The 26,431-nt window shown below is 41.7% G+C and overlaps 1 protein-coding gene across 3 annotated transcripts in view; it reads left to right on the plus strand.

Annotated features, from left to right (window-relative positions):
• LOC124143147 (pneumococcal serine-rich repeat protein-like) overlaps window positions 1-26,431 on the plus strand; it is a 63,156-nt gene that overhangs the window by 20,866 nt on the left and 15,859 nt on the right. For all 3 annotated transcript variants that reach the window (XM_048394895.1, XM_048394896.1, XM_048394897.1), the window contains 11 exons: window positions 1,698-1,859; window positions 4,713-4,860; window positions 16,723-16,825; window positions 17,345-17,489; window positions 18,175-18,255; window positions 20,180-20,293; window positions 21,698-21,895; window positions 22,678-22,836; window positions 24,128-24,373; window positions 25,027-25,222; window positions 25,598-25,743. In XM_048394895.1, the coding sequence (XP_048250852.1) occupies window positions 1,698-1,859; window positions 4,713-4,860; window positions 16,723-16,825; window positions 17,345-17,489; window positions 18,175-18,255; window positions 20,180-20,293; window positions 21,698-21,895; window positions 22,678-22,836; window positions 24,128-24,373; window positions 25,027-25,222; window positions 25,598-25,743 (1,698 nt within the window). The remainder of the gene's footprint in view (window positions 1-1,697; window positions 1,860-4,712; window positions 4,861-16,722; window positions 16,826-17,344; window positions 17,490-18,174; window positions 18,256-20,179; window positions 20,294-21,697; window positions 21,896-22,677; window positions 22,837-24,127; window positions 24,374-25,026; window positions 25,223-25,597; window positions 25,744-26,431) is intronic.

The following is a 26,431-nucleotide window of genomic DNA, read 5'->3' on the forward strand; positions in this document are numbered from 1 at the left end:
GACAGGGTAAGAAAAAATATTATAGATCCAGAGCAAAACGATTGCATACTGGAGACATCGAAAACACAACACGTGTGACCATGACACAGTGAAATGTAATTCACAGGCAATGATCAATAACAATTGTAATAAAATATATACGGTGTTATTTCATGTAGGATTGACAAAACATCACATGCACATTATTAAGCACAGAAGCAATCTGAAATCAACCGCTTCTGAACGAGTGGCACGTGGACATTGAATGGCTCGCATCATGTTGCAGTACATAATGTTATGTCCGAAGTTCATTTGGTTCATCACCGTGCCAGCGACCTATGTGAAGTTGGATATAACAAAGTGGGTGATGCATATAAGGGTTATCGGACTGGTTGCCTTTTCAGAACAATAGACGTTTAATGTGATTACATGTATTTGGGTAAATACAAATTAGGGAATGAAAAAAGACGAAAAAGACGCATCTCATGTTTATTCAAATATAACAATGTTTAACAATTTGTATCACAATTTGACACATGTTTAGTACAGCTGTCAGTGTTCATGACAATGTAAGCAGGTGCGAGGCAGCCTCTGCATAATGGAAGACATCCATGTCAACAGTCTGCTGTCTGGGTTTCAGTAGATTCAGGCTTCTGTTAATGCCTGTGTGTTTCTTTTTCTGTGTATTGCACTTTTTTTTAACCTGCCCAGTGTTTTAACAACATCACATTGCCTGCAGGCAGCATCAAAGAAATCTATACCGTTTTCACAAAGGTCAATCTCCCGGTGAGTTATTTGTATTCAGTTTACTGAAACTTTACTTTACTAAAACCACAAAGTGCCACACTCGCCTCAAGCATGTAAAGTTAATGATAGGACATGGCAAGTAGCGTCCCGCGGTATCATTCCTTTAATTGCCTTTGATTAGCATTTTTTGATATATCAATGGACTCTATATTAAAAACAAACTCTTATGATTACGGAAAGGGCAGTGTTGGTTATTTTAACTAAATCATTCACTACGAGAGACCAAGGCTGGAAGTACACGCTGGAGGCGTCAGAGATTGCAAACTCTGAGACATGGCAAGTGTTGTGATGTGATATTCAGGTACTCCTAACAGTTGTGAGGGAAGTAGTCTGACACACTGACGTAATGTGCCTTGACAACAAGAAATAATTAGTTTGTGGAAGGATGTGTCGGGGCCGTGCATTGAAACATAGTACCTAAATCTAAAAGGTTCTGAGAAATATAACCACTGATACTGAAGGATTTTAAGATTATTTTGCTTGAAAGTCAAACCTTCAGAAAGTTCATGGGTCAATTTTCAACCTTAATATGCACATAAATACCTTAGGGAAAAAGAGAGGAGATACGTATATTAAAGAAAATCTGTTTCAGTTTGTCTAAGGCTCCGCAATTAGCTTTGCACATTTATGCCCCTTTGGCGAGCCAGGATCCTCTGATATTTGATTAGAATCCAAGATTTGCTTTTTTATGAAACTTGGTACCTTACCCCCAATCATGGGTTTCACCGAAGTGGTAAACGTGGTTTCGATACCACATAATGATGACACGACTTGATATTACTGAAGTTTGCTCAATGTGACGTCACACTCACCGATACAGTTTGTCCGAGAAACAATTCAACAACTAACGTGGAATAGTACTCATACATTGTAAACCATTTTTTCATTGTAAAATGTGTCATTTGTTACAGGTGGGTCAACGGGCAAAAGTGCTGCAGAGTTCAGAGACTGCAACAATAATTGCAACGGCACCAGTGTCAACGACACATGTGGTTTCTGTGTAGCAGCGTCGGCGGCGGCCGGCGTCACAGGGAGTCAATACAAGGACTGCAACAACGACTGCTATACGCCAGGTAAGTGAGAACGAAGCACACGTGTGATGCATATCAGTACAACATGCAGAAAAACTTCAACCATGTCTCGCGTCCCGTGAACATCCGGGTTACAATTGGTCTTCAGCAACCAGTGCTATTCGTAAGAAGCGACTAACAGGATCGGATGGTCAGGCTCCCTGATTTGGTTAATGCATGTCATCGTATCCCAGTTGCGTGAATTGATGCTCATGGTATCAATCACTGGATACACAACAAACAAAATACACAGGTTTGACATGGGTTCAATGTGTGAATACTGTTACTTAGAGGTGGAATTACGCAAGAATTTCGAGTTTCACCGAAATTGCTTTGAGCAATTCCAATTCACCTATTTAAACAATGAAGGCCAATGAAGTCATAAGTTTATGGTTAAAATGTTGACCAATCGTGCCCACTCGGCATATTCCGCTACCTATACCTCGGACAGCAAGTGCGTTTTTTATTGAACGAATTAATATCTTAACATTGACACATCAAGCATTTGTGTAGCACTTGCATGTCACCGTACCCTATGCACTGCAAGATCCTTCCGCACGAAGTTCTCACGGGCCGCCGACGTATTGTTGGAAGATTGAAGAGTGTAGCGCTAATTTAAACAACAAAAAAGACATTGTTGTCATGGGGATTTCTGTACAATAAGAACAGTCGATTTACATGCATTGTATCGTACATAAAATCAATACATTTAAATTTATATATTGACTTAAACTTGCGAGAACTGCCTTTTGAATCCAGAGTAAATTCCTGGAAGGCAGAACTTGCTGACTCCGCGTCTCGCCACTACCCGTCAATACATTCCACCGCTCTGTTAAGTGAGTAATGAGTCTCGCCACTACCCGTCAATACATGCCACCGTTCTGTTAAGTAAGTAGTGAGTCTCGCCACTACCCGTCAATACATGCCACCGTTCTGTTAAGTAAGTAGTGAGTCTCGCCACAACCCGTCAATACATTCCACCGCTCTGTTAAGTGAGTAGTGAGTCTCGCCACTACCCGTCAATACATTCCACCGCTCTGTTAAGTGAGTAGTGAGTCTCGCCACTACCCGTCAATACATGCCACCGTTCTGTTAAGTAAGTAGTGAGTCTCGCCACTACCCGTCAATACATGCCACCGTTCTGTTAAGTAAGTAGTGAGTCTCGCCACTACCCGTCAATACATTCCACCGCTCTGTTAAGTGAGTAGTGAGTCTCGCCACTACCCGTCAATACATTCCACCGCTCTGTTAAGTGAGTAGTGAGTCTCGCCACTACCCGTCAATACATTCCACCGCTCTGTTAAGTGAGTAGTGAGTCTCGCCACTACCCGTCAATACATTCCACCGCTCTGTTAAGTGAGTAGTGAGTCTCGCCACTACCCGTCAATACATTCCACCGCTCTGTTAAGTGAGTAGTGAGTCTCGCCACTACCCGTCAATACATTCCACCGTTCTGTTAAGTGAGTAGTGAGTCTCGCCACTACCCGTCAATACATTCCACCGTTCTGTTAAGTGAGTAGTGAGTCTCGCCACTACCCGTCAATACATTCCACCGCTCTGTTAAGTGAGTAGTGAGTCTCGCCACTACCCGTCAATACATTCCACCGCTCTGTTAAGTGAGTAGTGAGTCTCGCCACTACCCGTCAATACATTCCACCGCTCTGTTAAGTGAGTAGTGAGTCTCGCCACTACCCGTCAATACATGCCACCGTTCTGTTAAGTAAGTAGTGAGTGTCGCCACTACCCGTCAATACATTCCACCGTTCTGTTAAGTGAGTAGTGAGTCTCGCCACTACCCGTCAATACATTCCACCGCTCTGTTAAGTGAGTAGTGAGTCTCGCCACTACCCGTCAATACATTCCACCGCTCTGTTAAGTGAGTAGTGAGTGTCGCCACTACCCGTCAATACATTCCACCGTTCTGTTAAGTGAGTAGTGAGTCTCGCCACTACCCGTCAATACATTCCACCGTTCTGTTAAGTGAGTAGTGAGTCTCGCCATCACCCGTCAATACATGCCACCGTTCTGTTAAGTAAGTAGTGAGTCTCGCCACTACCCGTCAATACATTCCACCCTTCTGTTAAGTGAGTAGTGAGTCTCGCCACTACCCGTCAATACATTCCACCGCTCTGTTAAGTGAGTAGTGAGTCTCGCCACCACCCGTCAATACATTCCACCGTTCTGTTAAGTGAGTAGTGAGTCTCGCCACCACCCGTCAATACATTCCACATTAAGTGAGTAGTGAGGTGTGTGTGGTTTAGTCAGCCGTTTATTACTCACGGGAGTTGAATAAGTGAGTATGATTATACGCCGCATCCGTTCACGACATGGAATTCATACTTTGTACCTATGTAGGGAAATGAACCCTGGGCTTCTGCACGAACACTCTAACCACTAAGCCACCCCACCACTCCTTAACAAACTAGATACCACATGACACAACTCAATAAAGATATCTGCTTGAATATCAAATGCTCAAACCCAGTGAAGATCCAGAATAGAATCGGTCTTTAAAAGGCGGCCATGCTTGTCGTAAGAGGTGACTAAAGGGATCGGGTGGTTAGGCTCGCTGACTTGGTTGATGCATGTCATCGTATCCCAATTGCGTGGATCGATGCTCATGATGTCAATCACTGGATCGTCTGGTCCAGACTCGACTATTTACAGACCGCCGTCATATAGCTGGAATATTGCTTGGTGGGGCGTTAAACAACAAACAAATCAAAACCAAATGCTCAAATATATGAAATCAGGCAATCAGCACTGTAAGCGAGGCAAGTTGCGGTCTTCCTCAGCCTGTAGTGTTCCTGTACACGTCCCTTGACGGTGAGTTTAACACTGCTACCTATCCTCCAGGTACACTGGCTCAGATGGCATCCAACAACACGTGCCAGGTGTGTGTCGGCGGCTCGACAGGCAACGCGGCAACAGCGGGAATGGACGCTTGCGGCGTCTGTAGCGGCGACAACTCCACCTGTACCGATTGTAGCGGAACTGTGAATGGGCAAGTACCATACATCTAGAATTTGTTCCAATTCCGCTTCTGACCAGATTCCTTGTATTTTCCACGAAATCTTTCATCCCAAACCTTAAAATTCAGTCGAAACTTGGAATCCCGCTATTGACCAAAACATAATTTACGTACATATTTAAGAAATAAACGACTCATGGTCGTTGTTTCTCGTACAATAAAACTCTGCAGGTTTATTCTCCATTCATTATTTTATTGTGCGATAAACAACGACCACGCGTCGTTTATTTCTTATATTATGTTTCAACATTATGTACAGCATCTTTAAGGATGTTGATACAATGTACAAGCTTCAGAAATATTTACCTTTTTTTTGATAATGATGACTCCCTGAATGGAATCCGACTTTGGAAATGTCGGACAAGACCATTTTACGAACAGGTGGGTTAAGTTTGATATATTTCCGCATATTCTTATGTTCCTTACATCGATTAACTGTACCTTTTCTCCCAATACCGATGGTCACATCTCTCCCACTTGTGGATGCGATCATTCGGCCACTACGTTTATGTGCATAGCCCAGCCACGTCTATAGTAGTTCATGCTTGTTTAAAATTGTTTGATACAAATTAAATAAGAGTACAGTTGTGTGGCTGTGTAGTGTAAGCTCCTCCTCCTTCATCACGTGATGAAGGACGAAAGAGTGATAACATGTTTAGACGTCAATAACAGTTCAGTAGACTTGTCCGACATTTTGAATTTAAAGTATGGCGCAGTGTGTGAACGTACCCAATTAAGCTAAGTCAGTGTATTGGTAGTCATTGGATAATGTCGACAGAACATTGTTAGGTGTTGATTGCATCTGAAGACACCCAACGTGCGTGATGTCAACCATTAAGACAACAAAACTTAAAACACCGCACGGACTGGCTCGCTGGTGGTGTCAATTACCAGTTCGTCACTCCGTAGCCAAAGCTGCTGGTCACCACGTGATTGTTTTCGTCCGAGATATTTTCTCAAGCATTATTTACGAAAACACTTTCAATGGCAGACTTCTGTGTGTGCGGTGTTGATGCCAGACTTCTGTGTGTGCGGTGTTGATGGCAGACTTCTGTGTGTGCGGTGTTGATGGCAGACTTCTGTGTGTGCGGTGTTGATGGCAGACTTCTGTGTGTGCGGTGTTGATGGCAGTCTTCTGTGTGTGTGGTGTTGATGGCAGGCTTTTGTGTTTGCGGTGTTGATGGCAGACTTCTGTGTGTGCGGTGTTGATGCCAGACTTCTGTGTGTGCGGTGTTGATGGCAGACTTCTGTGTGTGTGGTGTTGATGGCAGACTTCTGTGTGTGCGGTGTTGATGCCAGACTTCTGTGTGTGCGGTGTTGATGCCAGACTTCTGTGTGTGCGGTGTTCATATTATGGTGTATGGATTTCCGCAGTTTCGCCGTGCAAAGTCTTTTGCTTCCATTAGGTGTACCAAACCTAGAAGGGTACGTTCATCAGACAAATCGCAGAGCACTTGTCTTATGAAGGTACCCTCATGGGTTTGCCAATCTTCCCGAGGCAAGAGAGTTAACTGACTTTAAAAGTCCAGTTTCCACCCTTGCCGAACTAGGCTGGAATTACTGGGCTCGATCGTAGCGCCACCAGAGGCTATTACCAGTTATGTCCCTTCTAAGCCTCTCCTATGGACCAATTAGGTCCCACCCCGCGCATCACTCGCGTTTGCTTCACACAAAATGGTGGCGCCAAGTCAGGACGATCTGATTGATAATCAAGATCTATATTGTGATAAAACGGGTCTTACATCGCGAAATGCATCAAATTCCGTGAGCAACTTGATTAAAAACATGAAAAGATGTGGAAAATATCTGCTGACAACGAGTTGGCGGTGCAGATGCTTTGCAAATCCTGCAATCGACCGAAATCTGCGCGACAGTTTACGAACCGGATTTCGATTTCGGTGCGCGATTTTGATTGGACTATGCATAGACTCGTTAGTCCAGCCAAACTCCATAATACCACTCAGTCCGGCAAGGGTGGAAACTGGACTTTTATAGTCAGTTAACTCTCTTGCCTCGGGAAGATTGGGTTTGGCATGCAAAATGGACGCAACCAATTTCGTCTAAAATAGCGCAATTGGCCAAGAGTTATCTCCCATAGTGGTACCAGGTTCCGCTGCTCGTGGCACTTCCTGGTTATAATTCTTCACTTATCAGCACCTTGCCTGTGCTCGTACGTTTCACCAGAGATCTTTGCATATGGCAGGTGATTTACCAAAATGTGAAACATTTACATCATGAAACATCCTTTGATAAATTGAAGCAATGTTTATAGCGTTGATGAAGCCGAACTCTCTCACAAGTGAAATTTGTTCATTTTGCACTTGTTGCGAAAAGTCCGTTCATGTCCTCTTGGTGATGTAAAGCGACACTCACTGGACAAGTAATATAAGTCAGGTTAGACAGATCTCCATTCCTCTGAATGTTTAATCGAATTCATAACAACTGTGTTGTGGCTGATTTAAATAGTAATATCAGACTTTAAAAAACTGCTGGACTGGTTTGACGTCGTGTTTGACACAGACCACTGAAATCGATGAATATTTTTATACTTGTTTTTTTTTCTAAAACCAACATCTTATTTAACAAACCTCAAACCGAAATGATGTTACTACGTTCCTAGAATACACCAAAGCATAGTATCACGAAATCTAGTGCCCGACACGCAAGACTTACATGAAATATACAAGCATTGCCGTACACTGTTCCAAGTAAGTGATTGATTTCCTGGTTGTTGATTACAAGAATGTCGCTGTATTAATAATTAAATGTGTTCCTTCTCGTTGTCCAGTAGGTAACCGGCAGCCATCTCTGTTTGTGTAGTTCTGTATCGGGGACAGCTTTGGGGCTATCTTCATTCAGGGAAATTGTAACATCGCATGTAATGTGATGACAGGGTTGCTCCGGGCAGCGGCAGTTTTTCTAACTTAGATGTTGTGTTTATTGCCTGGCATTTTTGCTGTGGCTTGGAAGTAGAAGAAATGCCTGGACTGATGTAATAACATCCAAGTTTAATCTACATCTTGATTGTCATTATTGTGATCTGCTGTTATCACTTATCTCTTCATTATGCCGAACTGTATACACTGATCATTATGCCGAACTGTACACACTGATCATTATGCCGAACTGGACACTGATCATTATGCCGAACTGGACACACTGATCATTATGCTGAATTCTTACACACTTGTTAATATGCCGAACTGTATACACTGATCATTATGCCGAACTGTACACACTGATCATCATGCCGAACTGGATACACTGATCATTATGCCGAACTATACACACTGATCATTATGCCGAACTAGAAACACTGATCATTATGCCAAACTGTACACACTGATCATTATGCCGAACTGGATACACTGATCATTATGCCGAACTGTACACACTGATCATTATGCCGAACTGGACACTGATCATTATGCCGAACTGGACACACTGATCATTATGCTGAATTCTTACACACTTGTTAATATGCCGAACTGTATACACTGATCATTATGCCGAACTGTACACACTGATCATTATGCCGAACTGGACACTGATCATTATGCCGAACTGGACACACTGATCATTATGCTGAATTCTTACACACTTGTTAATATGCCGAACTGTATACACTGATCATTATGCCGAACTGTACACACTGATCATCATGCCGAACTGGATACACTGATCATTATGCCGAACTAGAAACACTGATCATTATGCCGAACTAGAAACACTGATCATTATGCCGAACTGTACACACTGATCATCATGCCGAACTGGATACACTGATCATTATGCCGAACTGTACACACTGATCATTATGCCGAACTGTACACACTGATCATTATGCCGAACTGTACACACTGATCATTATGCCGAACTAGAAACACTGATCATCATGCCGAACTGTACACACTGATCATTATGCCGAACTGGATACACTGATCATTATGCCGAACTGTACACACTGATCATTATGCCGAACTGGATACACTGATCATTATGCCGAACTGTACACACTGATCATTATGCCGAACTAGAAACACTGATCATTATGCCGAACTGTACACGCTGATCATTATGCCGAACTGTACACACTGATCATTATGCCGAACTGGATACACTGATCATTATGCCGAACTGTACACACTGATCATTATGCCGAACTGTACACACTGATCATTATGCCGAACTGTACACACTGATCATTATGCCGAACTGTACACGCTGATCATTATGCCGAACTGTACACGCTGATCATTATGCCGAACTGTACACGCTGATCATTATGCCGAACTAGAAACACTGATCATTATGCCGAACTGTACACACTGATCATCATGCCGAACTGGATACACTGATCATTATGCCGAACTGTACACACTGATCATTATGCCGAACTGTACACACTGATCATTATGCCGAACTGAACACACTGATCATTATGCCGAACTAGAAACACTGATCATTATGCCGAACTAGAAACACTGATCATTATGCCGAACTGTACACACTGATCATTATGCCGAACTGTACACACTGATCATTATGCCGAACTGTACACACTGATCATTATGCCGAACTAGAAACACTGATCATCATGCCGAACTGTACACACTGATCATTATGCCGAACTGGATACACTGATCATTATGCCGAACTGTACACACTGATCATTATGCCGAACTAGAAACACTGATCATTATGCCGAACTAGAAACACTGATCATTATGCCGAACTAGAAACACTGATCATTATGCCGAACTGTACACACTGATCATTATGCCGAACTGTACACACTGATCATTATGCCGAACTAGAAACACTGATCATTATGCCGAACTGTACACACTGATCATTATGCCGAACTGGATACACTGATCATTATGCCGAACTGTACACACTGATCATTATGCCGAACTGGATACACTGATCATCATGCCGAACTGGATACACTGATCATTATGCCGAACTATACGCACTGATCATTATGCCGAACTGGAAACACTGATCATTATGCCGAACTGTACACACTGATCATTATGCCGAACTAGAAACACTGATCATTATGCCGAACTGTACACACTGATCATTATGCCGAACTAGAAACACTGATCATTATGCCGAACTGTACACACTGATCATTATGCCGAACTGTACACACTGATCATTATGCCGAACTGTACACACTGATCATTAAGCCGAACTGGACACACCGTACATTTTACCGAATTTTGTTTATAATTTTACGTATTATGCGTATGGAACGCATTTTATACCGTTTTAAACTCCGTTTTGATCGGACCTCATGTGTACATGTATCTCTGTATAGAGCACTCGTGCTGAACTGTGTCTAGAGCGGATCTTATGCCGAATTCTGTATAGAGCGCTCGTACTTATGATATGTATATCATCACATGTATGACGTGCTTATGATATTTGCAGCACCATAGGTATGGTGTACTAATGATATATGCAGCCCCATACGTATGACGTACTTATGATATATGCAGCACCACAGTATGACGTTCTTATGATATATGCAGCACCATAGGTATGGTGTACTAATGATATATGCAGCACCATAGTATGACGTACTTATGATATATGCAGCACCACAGTATGACGTTCTTATGATATATGCAGCACCATAGGTATGGTGTACTAATGATATATGCAGCCCCATACGTATGACGTACTTATGATATATGCAGCACCACAGTATGACGTTCTTATGATATGTGCAGCACCATAGGTATGGTGTACTAATGCTATATGCAGCACCATAGTTTGACGTACTTATGATATATGCAGCACCATAGTATGACGTACTTATGATATATGCAGCACCATAGTTTGACGTACTTATGATATATGCAGCACCATAGTATGACGTACTTATGATATATGCAGCACCATAGTATGACGTACTTATGATATATGCAGCACCATAGTATGACGTACTTATGATATATGCAGCACCATAGTATGACGTACTTATGATATATGCAGCACCATAGTATGACGTACTTATGATATATGCAGCACCACAGTATGACGTACTTATGATATATGCAGCATCATAGTATGACGTACTTATGATATATGCAGCATCATAGTATGACGTACTTATGATATATGCAGCACCATAGTATGACGTACTTTTCCTTCTCTAGTGGTTTGGTTTTGAATGACGTCGATGTGTTGACGTCGAGAAACAATTCTATAGAGATAAAATATTATGAAGAAATTTATATTTATGTGTCTGTTTATCTCTGGGTCAGCATAACCTTGTCTGTACATAAATCACTGTAAAGCCCATACATATTCCGTGAACACTAAGCACATAATTATGTCATCTGCACAACTCCGTCGAGTGTCATAGCAACATTCTATTACAATATGTAACAGTAAAAGTCATATGTCGAAAATTTAGTATGGCGATAAATGACAACAACTAAAGTAAAATATATTAACTACAAATTAGCTATTGCGAACTATTGTTTTGATTTCAAACACGCGCGCACCGCATCCCCCTGCCGCCACCCCCACCCAACCCCCTCGCCTCAGCATCCCACGTCTGTTGCTAACCCTGATAAAACAAGTTTGGGTCAGTGTTGCAAGTTTTGCATCAGGCGTACATTCAGCAATAAATTTTCAATCGATTCACATTATGCAGGTGCGCCATTAACTTGTCTAAGCTACTCTAATCGTTTCAGTGACATTACCAAGATTCCGACATTGCAGGATTACCGAATCATTTGTCATAAGGCTTATACGTGTATTCACATGAGTAGTCTACGTGATGGCGAGGTTTGCTAACTACAGGGGTCCGAATAAACGGGGTATAACTGTAAACTCGCTCATCGATTACAAAGTAGTTCGATAGTTACATGAAACCGCGCAACTGTGTGCGAAGTCTCGCTGGTTTCTAAGCTAATGTGTTCGTGGACACTGGGAAATGTAATTAAGGAGAGTTATCAATACATTTTATTTGATTTAACTTAGCGGCGCTCCTATTCTCCCGTGAAATTGACACCCGTTGCATCATAGTTCTATTTACTGTGAGGTGAGGGCGATGGGGTAGCCGTGTGGTTAAAGCGTTGGACCCATGTTCGACTCCAAACATGGGTACAATGTAGAAGCCCATTTCTGGTGTTCCCTGTCGGGATATTGCTGGAATATTAGCCTTTGCTTCAATAACAGTGTGGTTGTAGGACTTCGACAATGCTCATACTAATTGTTGTGGTAAACAAATCTACCATAAATACATGACACTTTTTTTTCATCTTTTTTTCTTTCTTTTTTTTTCTTTTTTTTAAATATATTTTTTAAAAGAAGTTGCTATCCACAACAAAGTGTCATGTATTCATGTTCTCCAAACTTCTAAATGGCTATCAAAGACTTAAATCTGCCATAGCTGAAATCGACACTACAACACAAGGGTAATACACGTAACACACGAACAGCTTTTCGCTATTCCCTGCATATCTCCCCGTTATCTCGAGGGCTAACTACAATGAAGACCCCCGTGAAGAGCACGGTTCATCACAGGTATACACAAAGCCCATTGTATCCGTGTTATAAATAACTCATGGTTGATATTTGACTAATACATGTATAAATGTGTGTACTCCCGTAAAGATCGATGCTCATGATGTCAATTACTGGATTGTCTGGTCCAGACTCGTTTGCAAACCGCCGCCATGTAGCTGGAATATTGCTGAGTGTGGCGTTAAACAACAATTACTTTTGCTTGGGTCGTCTTGCTACCCGGAAGTGAAGCAGGTTGCGGCACGTGTTTTTCCAGGTATAACTAACCTTGGTTTTCCAAGAACTACATTGATTCGTTCAAGGTTCACCCACAGGAGACGTGCTTATACATGGCTGATTTCTTTGAAATATTCGTTTATTTTCTAGTCAAGCATAAACACAGGCGATCTATTACGTTCAGACTAAGTGGATCCATTCAATTATTACAAAACTGTTCTAGTTGTCGACCGTCTGCAAATGGGGAAAACGATTACCCTGTTTTGTTAAGAATTACCTTTGTTAAGAATCTTCCCTGGGGAGACATTAAGAAATCATGCATAGTTTAACCGTTCTTTCAACGATCCACTATTTATTCGCGAATTAACAATTTGGTTGTGAGCTATTCATGCCCCATTGTCAGTTATCATTGCCAGTTATTATAATTTAAGTTAACATTGTCATATATAATTGTCATTTATCATTGTCAGTTATTTTATTTTGAGGTTTTATTGTCAGTTATCATTATCATTTATCATTTCTGTTATCATTCAATTTATTAGTTATCATTGTCAGTTAATTAATTTGAGGTATTATTGTCAGTATTCATTGTCATTTATCACTATCATTCATCATTGTCAGTTAATTATTTTCAGTATCATTGTCAGTTGTCATCTCCAGTTAGTTATGTCAGTTATCATTCAATTTGTTAATTATCATAGTTAGTATTTATTGTTATTTATCATTGTCAGTTATTCATGATATTCATAATAATGTACCCTTGGAATTTGACGGAACTATTTTTTCACTTCCGACACTCCATTGAATGATTTCAACTTTTGCCTGGAACTCGAGAACCCCCACAGTATGGCGTGTAATAGTCAGTCTGAGCTACGTACACATATGACAGGGCGGTGTAAAATTAACAACTAAGCATTTTCAAATGTTTCTTAATCCTTAAAGTCGTTTTATGTAGAATGTTTATTACATTGTGCTACCTAAAACGTTGTAAATTAAAAGTAACAAGAGAGACCGTCGACAAGAAAACTAGGAAACAGATAAACATATATATCATTGTTCAAGGCTCTAGATTTCATACAATCCCAATTTGCATGTTTTTAAAACGTGAAAGCGATTGATGAAATACCCGCGGACCCAGCGAAATTGTAAAGCGCCTTGTACCATGCATTGTAAAGGACCTTCTACCATGCATTGTAAAGCGCCTTGTACCATGCATTGTAAAGGACCTTCTACCATGCATTGTGTGTCAGGTGCTACACAGCCATACACATTGTTGTCAATTGAGAGTGTGTCACGTGCTACACAGCCATACACATACCTCGTTGCCACCGGGGATATTGTCACTCGCTGCAATAAAGCCCTTCTCTGCTGAACTTTCGTCGGGGCACCGCCGCTGCCATACGAACTGAAATTCAGAAGAATCTCTTAAAGGCGACATAAAATTAAGATTATTTAAATTTGTTTGAGAGACGACAAAACTTTGACGTAGGAAACACCCGCTCGGGTAGTCGTTCACCCCATGCGGCTAGCTAGGGCAACTGAGTGTGTTTGAACCACGGATAAGCAATTTAACTAACATGGTAGGAGGAGTAATAACACCATCATGGTACGAGGGCGGGTCAAAACGTTCTAAGCCTAACAAACGAAAACAACAATTGTGAAAGTGTTTTTAATATATTTTTCAACATAACCTACCTGCTTTTCAATACACTTCTCATATCGATAGTGAAGTTTCTCAATTCCAGTCAGGAAGAAGCAGCCCTGAAAAACACATTCACGGCAGTTTTGTGGTAATCGTTGTCCATGAAGGCGTTCTTTCAGTTTAGCAAACAGGTGGAAATCACTTGGCACCAGGTCTGGCGAGTATGGAGGGTGAGAAGCTCTTTGAACCCACATTGTCGCACAGCAGCAAGTCGAAAGGTGTGAAAAGAGGCATTGTCATGAAATAGTAGCACTCCAGCACTAATATACAAACGGCCTCAACAGACCAAATACCCTTGCAATTAACTATTCAAATAATGTACTACATTGACGAGTTCACTTTGTTATGTCCCATAGTTGAAAGTTAGTCAGGCTTAGAACTTTTTGACCAGCCCTCGTAAGATGTAGCGTTTGCGGTTACACACTTATGTGTTACATAAGATAACGGCCGTGGTTTATTAGATGGATCGTTAAGGTAACGCAAACCCTGAAAGAACGTAACATTCAATATACAAACGCAATAAAAGTACAGGGGTGGTCCCTCATTCTGAATCCGCGTCACAGTACTCACTCATAACACAGGCTCCCCGACATGGTCGTATCTTAATTGTGTCGATCGATGCTCATGATGTGAATCATTGGATTGTCTGGTCCAGACGCGATTATTTACAAATCGCCGTGAGGCATTAAACAACAAACCAAAAAAACACTCAATGTTATTGATGCTATTTTTTAAATGCAGCTCACATCCGAGAACAGAACATTTTCACACATTCGTCTTGTCCCTTTAATTCTGCCACATTGCATGTTTGGACAGACCTACGCAAATCGATGATAAGAAATTAAACTCGCTGCGCTTGATCGCTTCATAAAGCGGTGTTATTTTACAACTGATTGATTGTTCCCCTGGCAAACACAATGTAAATGTAACAAGTTGCAACTGATTGCTGTTTCGTGGAAAATGCCTGGCTTGACAAACTGCATGCCTCACACCTGACCTGCTGTTGGAGCCATGTGTTGCCCGGGTGATATATCAACATGCAATGGGTGGCCAAGCACCAGAGTGCAGCGTTTCCTCCCTTAGCAATGTCAGGACGCATTGGTTGTTGGTTGGAATCCCAAGCTCACTCTGATTGGGCTGTTTGATCTGTCAGCACTGAACCCGCGCTCGTGCGTTTCATTGTTAAACACCACCGTCAAGATCCAGGGTTAGAATTGGTCTTCCGCAACCAAGCTTGGACAAGCTCTCTGACTTGGTTGATGAATGTCATCGTATCCCATCGATGCTCATGACCTCAATCACTGGATTGTCTGCTCCAGACTCGATTATTTCGAGATCGCCGCAATAAATAACCGCTAATATGCTGAAGTGCTACACTTATGATGTTAAATATATATAGTGAAATCAGTAACTAAAATAAAACAAAATTAGAATGTATGATTCCTTTTAGAATTATAGTTTAAGATTTAATTTCTTCGGACCATTGCATTAAAAATCTTCCATGTTATTTTGGGGGTATTTTTAACTGGAATGGCCTGAAGATAACGGGAGAAAATGTGCTTATAAAAGTAAAAGCAATGATTTAAGCTTCTGCATGAAAGAAGCTGTCAAGTTAAACAGGAAATACAACAGAAATTGTAAATCATCATGTCTTGTAATGGTTTATCGCAAAATTAAAAATTTACTCCGAGTCTGTTTACTCCTGTTCGTTCACCTGTTTCTTTTTATGATAGTACCGTGAAGTTCGTTTGTTTGTTGTTATTCAACGCCGCACTTCACAATATTCCAGCTATATATTTGACGGCGGTCTGTAAATAATCTGGACCAAACAATCCAGTGACTGACAATATGGGCATCGATCCATGCAATTGGGATATGAAGACGTGCATCAAACCACCCGATCCCGTTAGTCGCCTCTTATGACAAGCATAGTCGCCATTTACGGCAAGCATTTTTAGCTGAAGACCTATTCTACCCCGGATCTTCACGGCAAGCATGGATTGCTGAAGACCTATTCTACCCCGGATCTTCACGGGTCTATGATAGTACTAAACATCACCATACCCTACCAGGTTGCCTAAACACTGACGCAGCTGATATTTTTTCGATTTATTTACGTGCTTTCACTGAGACAAATACGCAGGAATGTTTTGCGTCAGGTTAAAAGCTATTTTATATAATATAATCTACAGAATAGATCAGCCACACCATTGGACATGCATGTTTTAAGAATCTGACCCCCCGAGACCTTCGGTGTCGGTCGCTCGGGTAGTTTAAACACTGCCTCGGGACAATGGCTATTATTTGGCAAACTATAACTGACTGTTGTGTCGACCATTCATTCTACAACGTTCATTACATTTCAGAGGGAAATTGATTGACCCTTGCGGGGTGTGCGGCGGTGACGGCACTACTTGTCTCGTTGTGACGTCAGTCAGCCCCGATTATGTCCCGCCACAAACCGTAAAGGTAAGATTACTTTTCACAAATTATAAAAAAAACTACACATCTGCTTTCGTGGATTTATAGGAGTGGTGGGGTAGTTTTGTGATTATAACGTTCGCTCGTCACGTTAAAGTTCTGAGTTCGATTCCCTACAAAGGTATATTGCGTGAACCACATTCCTAGTGCTATAGGCGGCGTAACACTATATTCACTCACACGTTGATCTAAATGACCGATTCAAAATACGTAAACGTAGACAAGTGGATTTCCCTATTTTGCCTTGTAGCATGTGTTCGCAAGTTGTTTTTTCAGATAAAACTTACTTGCCTTTGCATGTGTTTGTGACGGGTGCCACCTATAGGGCAGGATACGCTAACCTTTTCGCAAACACCTAGTATCATCACTATTTGATGGTGTTTCATAAACACATGCTCATGATACAGTCGGACTCGCACTATCGACTCTGCTTTATTCAGATATTTCTATTGGATGCGGGAAGGAAAATTAGCTTACCAATGATTCATGTTGTTTGTTTTTATACAGACGATCAAAGTTGGCGGCGCTGGGTTAGGTAGGACAACCATAGAGTGTGTCGCCATTAGTCAGGCTACCAACGCTGAAACCAGTTTGACAACCATCCAGAAGACACCTCAAGAAATTACCCTATCTCTTCCCGCCTTAGTTGCAGGTGGGTTGCGAGGAGTCAGATCCTTCGACAAGCAGAAATATGGTTGATCTGAACCTTAGGAAATATATACCACAATGTAATCAGCTGATCTTTACCCTCCCGATGTCCCGATCTTTTCTCTTTACCTGTTTTCAGTCTTATTATCTTGTTAAAAAGTTATTCAACATTTGAGAATGTGTCGAAGAAAGACGCTAATTATAGTTGCGAATTAAATGTATAGTATTGTTATTAATTGTTATTACCTGAGTACAAATATAACAACCCATTAAACAGCATATCCAGAATATGTAAACATGTATATTTTTTTAAATAACAAAACAAATACAGTTAAACTTTGTATCTGGCAGTGTATATAGCTATGACAATACGATACCTATAGACACGTTAATAGGTTTAGTTTTGATACGCTGCAAGATTCTGCGTACTTTTAGGAGCGGTGGGGTAGCCTAATGGTTAAAGCGTTCGCTGGTCTCGCCGAAGACCGGGGTTCGATTCCCCAAATGGATACAATGTGTGAAGTCCCCGCAGTGATATTGCTAAAATTTTGCTAAAAGCGGCGTAAAACTCACTCACTCACTCATGCTTACCTTCTGATACATGGTTCTTTCCTTCCCCTACCTGTTCCTTTATTTAGTATCTTCAGTATATGCTACAACTGTCTTAACTTCTCATTTGTCTACTTCAGCTATGTACAATATATCCTGCCGTCTTGGTGCCGCTGGATCTCTCGCCTCCACCACGGCCATTCTGACAGTGTATGACTCAAGTAAGTAAACATGGTTGTTTGTTCGTTGTTTAACGAATATTCCATCAATATGACGGCGATCTGTAAATAATCAAGCTTGGACAAGAAATCCAGTCATTGACATCTTGAGCATCGATCTTAACAATTGAAATATACATCAACCAAGTCAGCGAGCAGGACCACCCGATCCCGTTAGTCGCCTGTTATGACAAGCATAGTCGCCTCTAACGGCAAGCATGGGTTGCTGAAGACCTATTCTACCCCGGATCTTCACGGGTCTATGATAGAACTAACCATCACCATACCCTAACATGTTGCTTCAACACTGACGCAGCTGATATATTTTCGAGGTATTTAACTACGTGCTTACAATGGATCAAATACGCAAGCATGGGTTGCTGAAGACCTGTTCTACCCCGGATCGTCACGGGTCTATGATAGAACTAACCATCACCATACCCTAACATGTTGCTTCAACACTGACGCAGCTGATATATTTTCGATGTATTTAACTACGTGCTTACAATGGATCAAATAAGCAAGCATGGGTTGCTAAAGACCTATTCTAACCCGGATCTTCACAGGTCTATGATAGTTCTAACCATACCCTAACATGTTGCTTCAACACTGACGCAGCTGATATATTTTCGATGTATTTAACTACGTGCTTACAATGGATCAAATACGCAAGCATGGGGTGCTGAAGACCTGTTCTAACACGGGATTATCACAGCTCTGAGAACATGTAAACATTCTCCTGCTCTAAAAGAGCCATTTTAAGAATTAGATTAATTAACTCATGTCTGTTTCATCGAGTGAATATTTACGCCAACATCTTTCACGAATACCTCATACCGCCATTTCATACAGGAGGTTTACACGATATACGGTTGTTCTATTGGACGAAAGGTCGATAACATGACCGCTAAACCGTCGTTCATAAGCATATGAACCACACATGTTGATACAATCGTTCATACGTTTTTCATGAGATTATACCTTGAAGTGAAATGAGTCCCACATTCGTTGGGCCGTTACCCTTGGAACCCTAATGCCCACACGTTCATTCAGGTCTGCCCTCACTCTAGGAAGGTTCATACTCCAATGAATCTACACAAAGTGAAAGTCAGTTTTTAAATAAGTGTACACTGCTTGTGACAGCTGTTTGAATGGGGTTTTTTTGTTCTCGTAGCAAACATACAACTAAGACATTGACGCTTTAACATACACTTTCTGGAAACGGTGATAAAACAACTCTTCATTTCGGCACACTCAGCTCGATAATCTTCAGACAGGTGATGTACAATTGTAGCAGTACAATCAGTACAATCGTATCAGTTTGTATCAGAGCGGTTTCAAATTAATTGAATCGGAGCGCGGCTTTCGTCACTTTCGTGTATGGGGGCTGTTTTGTGAAACACAGGACCCGCTGTTCATGTGTTCTAATTCCCGATAATGATGATCTGTGTCAGTGTCAATGTCTAACACACACAGCCACCGAGGCTTCCACAAAAATGAAAGTCCGGCACTCGTCAGAGGGGTGCACAAAGTACGTGATCTGGACTACCAGTTATCGGACCCTTTTGTGTTCATTTTTGTGGAAGCCTCGGTGGCTGAGTGGGCTAGATCGCTGACGTTGTGTGCTGGCGATTAGATGCCTCACTCAGTGTGGGTTCGAATCCCGGACCCAAAATGGTACGAGAATCTGTAGCTCAGAAAGTGTTATCCCAAATGTAACATTTGTTACATGTCTACGATACATTTACACTGGCAATATTTGACCCGGAAAGAACGAATCATCTAGGGTTTCAGTTAGTGGCATCTATCTACACTAATTATGTCTTTGAGTGTTGATCCCCCTAAACCTGAAAGTAAGAATGTGATGCCCCTCAAACAGCACTGATCTCCAACTCCAACTCTCTGATATTCTTTTTTATTGCTACAGGTGCGACCGTGACCTCTGTGACCCCAACCCAGTTCACTATTTCCGGGTCAACCCAGTCGCTGGCATTCGTTGGATCTAACTTCGTGGTGAATCACACCTACTGCCACGTCAAAGGTACTGGTCACCATGTGTTATAAACTACCCAAAAGAAGTTAAGGACCACCCGATTCAAGCAATGACAAATTAACTATAGTAATATGAAGGAATTGGGTAGTCCTTAACTTCCTTTGAGTAGAGTACATTGTGTAGAAAAAAACACTTTCATTGGGCTATTTTGCATCTAACATGACATTTATTTGTTTTTCATTAACATATCTTATTGACCTTGTTCAGGTCTGTTTTCAAGAACCATTGATCTTACAAAATGAAATAAACATTCGCATTGCGTCTTATAGATATATTGTATTGGTTTAAGAGACTGAAAACACTTTCCTACCAATTGTTATAAATATATCGTTAACCTACGATTTATTAAATGTTAAACATTACACATGAAACAAAGAATTCAGGAGTTTACAATTGTCCCTTCTTCTTATCATAAAGAGCGATGGTTGACGACACAGCATCTATATAATCAGACATACTATGTGATGTAGGTACACACATAGCTGCATATGGGAACTTATCTAGTCGTTATAAATGAATATGTCACTTTAACGCTTGTTCCTTTGGTAAAAAGTGTATAAGGAGCTTACGGCTAGCAACTAACTGACTTGTTTTGGCCTCGTGTACATTATCAAGATGGACAATATGTTTTAGCTTATAGGATCAAGGTATCGATGCTAAAAAACTAATACAATAAAATTGTTCGATGAATCTGCAAACGACTTAAATGCTCTACACATCGATGCGATATCAGCTTTTTTTTAAACTATTTACTAACCTTTCAAGTTAGTTTAGATATGGGTTTCCCATTGCCTCGCTTATTATGGGGAATTTAAACATGGCCGCAAATCATTTAGCACTTTATGGTCAGTGGGAAGTTCACTCACACTCTGTATTGATACGCGTTATTAACGTTCTCCCCATGCTGCAAGGTATTTTTAACGACCGTCAGTTAATGATATATCTGCTAACCATCTCAAAATCCTGATCTGATCCATACTGTTTTGTATTTGTAAAAGATGTCTTTATAATGAGGAATGTGTAACTCGATTTAAAATCTAATCATGTACATCACGTGACAAATGTTAATATCCAATCTGCATTGTACTCTGGGCCTTGATGCCTAATTACTGAATAAATTGTCTGTCTGTCTGTTTAACATTACTTCATCGAAGTTACGTCTTAAAATTAGTTTAAGGATGATAAAAAGATTATTACCTGTGTGCGTTTCCTTATCATAAATATCATATATTAGGAATAGAACATATGTATTATGCTCGCAAAAAGGCTCGTATAATATATTTCTTATTCCGAATATATTTATGATCCGAAACGCACAAGGGTAATAATTATTTTCATTTATTATCTATATCCCAAGAGGGGTCACACACATTTTGTATGTTTGTGTTTCAGTGGGAGCAGCTGCAGAAACTACCTTCCTCGCAAGTGTCACCGACGCCAGCAATGCTGCCTGTGACGTCACACATCCTCCGACGTCATCCCAAATACTGGTAGCCTTGAGTCTGAACAAAGTGGACAAACTCGCCAGCGACACCACAGTGACGGCACAGGCCGCAGCCCCTACCCTCACCGCGGTCTTCACCAACTCGGGTACAATATACGACTGATACTGCTTGAATAATGTGACAAAGTCCCATCCCCCCATCCCCACCGCCCAGCACCTCACACACCCATGCGGAGTCCGGGTAGGGATACGTCTCCAGGAACGCATGCTGATGCTGGTCATATGAGGCGATTCAATGGATTGGTTGATAGCTATATCGTTGCTCATAATATCAGTCACTGGATTATATGGTCCAGATTCTACAAGACAACACGTTTAACGGCAGAGAATAGTGTCTCGATCATCTGCCGAAACAGATTCCACTTAACGTAAAACGCAAAATAGCATTGAAAATTATATGAATTAATCACTGAAAATCAGTAGTGACACCAGGTGTCATACATGTGTTTGTTTAACATATGTTGGATTGATAACTGCGGTGAATTCACTCAACGCCGCATTGGACAAGATTCAGTTATATCATGATGTGTCGTCTTTGTGTGGGACGCAAGTCCACAGTGACGTAGGTCGTTGATATCAACAACTTTGGTGTCCATGAACCCGGGTGCTGAAATTAACGCAAGACTCATAATCAGGGACATCTGAATTCAAACCTACAATCTTCGGATCCGGGTACCATTAAGGGACGCAACACAGCTAATCGAATTGTGTCCTTAAGATGACTGGGCCACACGTGCCCTTCGAAATGTTAACGTGGCTGCAAAGGCAGCATTGATTATTTATACGAGGATGGGTCGGCCTTTCCTCACACGAATCACATGGCTACAGTATGTGAATAGATACTGATACACGTTATCTTTATTTGCAGGTGAAAAGGTCGTTGTTACATTCAGCGCGTCCGTGAACACAGCTAGTCTCACTTCCTGTGCCGCGGTGTTCCAGGATGTGACGTCACTCGGATCCACTGCCACGTGCTCTTTCAAATCTCGGACCACCATGTTAATTGAGAGTACCACAGCTGCACTGGGTGAGCTTCAAACCAATAGAATTTGAAAGATTTGAAACAGATATGTTGAACATTAATTATATTAATCACATTTATACTGCGTATCTGTGGAAGAAATCGGATTGACGTTGTTTCATGGTAGGGACGTGTGAGTGAGTATTGTTTTACGTTGTATTTATCAATATTCAAGCGTCGTGGAACTGCAGGAATGGATTCGTATTGTATGCCCATGTGGGAAAAAGAACCCAGGCCTTATGTGTGACGAGCGAATGCTGTGTCCACACGGTTTTCCTACAGTTCAGACACTTAATCAAAAATACGCATGCACATCATTGTGTCAAATATGTGTGCCATGTGTCAAATATGTGTGTCATGTGTCAAAGACGTATTTAATCCAGCAGGTCTTGCGTCGTGCTTCAAATACAGGATATAATTACCAGGTGTTGAAACACGTGTTAATGGTGTCGGGAATCCGCAGGAAATAGTATCTGGAGTTAGAGCTCTCTCTGCAGGATCAATGCAAGCAATAGATTAATTATTAAGACGTTCATTGCTAGCGCGATGGGAGATGACGGATCATCCACCACCATTGGCTTATTCAAGCTCAAGGCCTGGGGGATTTCACATAACGACAAACACGACTTTTATTTCCACTGAACATTATTCAGTGTTTATGGAAAGGACTGTTGAATATACACAAACCCCCTTTTTATATACAGAAAGAGAGAACACATCGGTTGTTTTGTTTCCGACACAATGGATAATTGTGCGGAAACGCGGCAATATAGCAAGAGAACGCGGTAGTATAGTGAGGGAACGCGGTAATATAGCGAGGGAACGCGGTAAAACAGCGACAGAACGCGGTAATATAGCGATGGGACTCGGTAGTATAGCGAGGGAACGCGGTAATATAGCGCAGGAATGCGGTAGTATAGCGGTGGAACACGGTAATATAGCGAGGGAACGCGGTAGTGTAGCGACATAACGCGGTAATATAGCGAGGAACTCGGTAGTATAGCGAGGGAACGCAATAATATAGCGAGGGAACGCGGTAGTATAGCGAGGGAACGCGATAATATAGCTGAGCAAATGGGTAAAAAAGAGAGGGAACGCGGTCATAATGCGAGGGATCCCGAATATTACGCGTAGGAACGCCGTAGTGTGGCGAGGGAACACGCTAATGTAACCAGGGGACGCGGTAGTAAAGCGGGGGAACGCGGCAGTATAGCGAAGGAAATGCTATACATATATATTGACCATGTCAAGCGCATTCGTACTATACATATCCATATTCACTTTTCTTGATTATCAGATAGCAGCTTGACGATAAAGACTGGCGCCGTCAAAGCCTATGATGAAACGTATGCCATAGCTGCCAGTGGAACAATCACACTGGCCAAGGGGAGTAACCCTGTCAAACCTACCGGTACCATCCGGGGACCAAGCAAGATCGGGTCGTGCAGTGACCTATCCGTGAATGCCCTCGGCAGCAGTGGCGGGGGAGGACGGGCGCTGACCTACACATGGGCCGTGTCCCCATCAACTGGCCTCACTCTCAGTAAGTATAGTAACTAGTAATGGCGTTTGTAAATAGTAAAGCCACGAGTAACACAAGGCGTTTGCGAATAGTAAAGGCAAGAGTAACACACGCGTTTGCGAATAGTAAAGGCAAGAGTAACGCAAGGCGTTTATGAATAGTAAAGGCAAGAGTAACGCAAGGCGTTTGTGAATAGTAAAGGCAAGAGTAACGCAAGGCTTTAATGAGTAGTAAAGGCAAGAGTAACGCAAGGCGTTTGTAAATAGTAAAACCAGGAGTCATACAAACCGTGTGTGAATAGTAAAGGCCGAAAGTATTTTTTGTCTCGTTTCAGTCTTTTGTTAACACGTATTCTACCTCTTATTATGACCCGATAGAGAGAGAGTTTCTAGGGCTTCGGTCCTGCCCCACACTGAAGCATATGTAACCAGTGGCGTCACTTTGGCAAAGTGCCTCTGTTCACCCAGCAGTGAATGGGTACCCGGTAGGATGAGATGGCAATGTGGATGGTAACCTTCTAGCGCCTCAAAGGCAGCTACTTGTATCCTCGCCAGGGAGCTGGGGATGATTCTTGAGTGCACACTGATAATAGCGCTTTGAGCATGCCCCTTTGACTGGTGTGGAGATAAACGCAATATGAATGGCCTGTTATTGTTATTATTATTATGTTGCAGCCGGACAAGGTACAACTGATCTCTCCGTGACCGGCACGATGAATGGAGTGACGTACACCGTGACCTTGACCGTGTGCAACTTCATGAACGAGTGCGACAATACCCCGACGACAACCGTAGAGAAGCTTACGACAGCCATACCAGACGTTTTCGTCACAGCTGGTGCTGACGTCAGCAATGTTATCGCATCCGAGGGGTGGGTTCATTGCTGTTGTTTTTAATAATATGTGTAACATTGCATTATCTTTAAGGAACCGAGAATCTGATATTCGGGGTATGAATGGGGGTGGATGTGTGTTTGGGATGTTATTGAAAAACATAAATTGTTCCATACATTTCTTGAAAGAAATACATATGCTTACGACTGTTGAACAAAAAGGACATTGCGTGCCTCAAAAAGTACCTTCTTACAAGTTTTTTTTTCTTATAATATACATTCAGGCTCATAGTTTTAATAAAACAATATCTTATCTCCATGCACAATATCATTGATGATATTTATTGAAGATATGGTTCAAGTCCCGTAATGTAATGCCTTTTGATCACCAATTGTAATGTTTGTATATTCCAGTTTTGAGCTGAAAGCGAACGCTAAGCTGACAAGCTGTGTGGACGACACTCTGATGTTCTCATGGAGCTTCAGCGACTCCCGCGTCGACATCAACACCGTCGACCAAACGCGCAGGGTGTACAACGTCCGGGCCGGAGATCTGCCAGGTGAGGGGCCAGGACCTGTGTACAACGACACCTCGTCAGTCCAGACTCTTGAATATTGAACATACACAAGTACAATGTGACATCACCTTGATTTCATTATACCAAGGTCCTGGAATTTGATAATGCGGATTCTTGATAACTTAATAATATTTTGTAATATGGAAACGAAAAAAAGGGAGAGACGGAACTTGAACCCACTATGACAGGTTTCTAGAACACCGATAGGACGCAACCATGCACAGCGAATTGCGGTGCTATGTTGCCCTTTATGCCAAGTGGAATCAGTTTCGACAGATAATCTAGGCTGGTTTTTCTCTTGTATTGACAATTTATATTTACTCAACTGGGGCACCTGGATCCCCGATAGCCGTAACGTAGAGCAGTAATCATCCACCAAACTAACGACTAATGTTGTTTAATGGCATTTTTAAAATTGTTTCACAACAGCGTTTATGTTCTTTAAAGGCATTGTTTAAAGTTGGTTAAGGACATTGTTTAAAGATGTTAAAAGTCATTGTTTAAAGCTGTTTTAAGACATTGTTGAAGTTGTTTAATGCCATCGTTTCAAGTTGTTTAATGACATTGTATAAAGTTGTTTAAGAACAATGCTACCGGTGGGGCAGGATAAGCTCACCTTTTCGCGAACGCCTGGTATTAATACTATTTAATAGTGATTCACAAACACATT

The sequence above is a fragment of the Haliotis rufescens genome, unplaced genomic scaffold, assembly GCF_023055435.1.
Source record: "Haliotis rufescens isolate VD_foot unplaced genomic scaffold, xgHalRufe1.0.p SCAF_131, whole genome shotgun sequence".
NCBI lineage: Eukaryota > Metazoa > Mollusca > Gastropoda > Lepetellida > Haliotidae > Haliotis > Haliotis rufescens.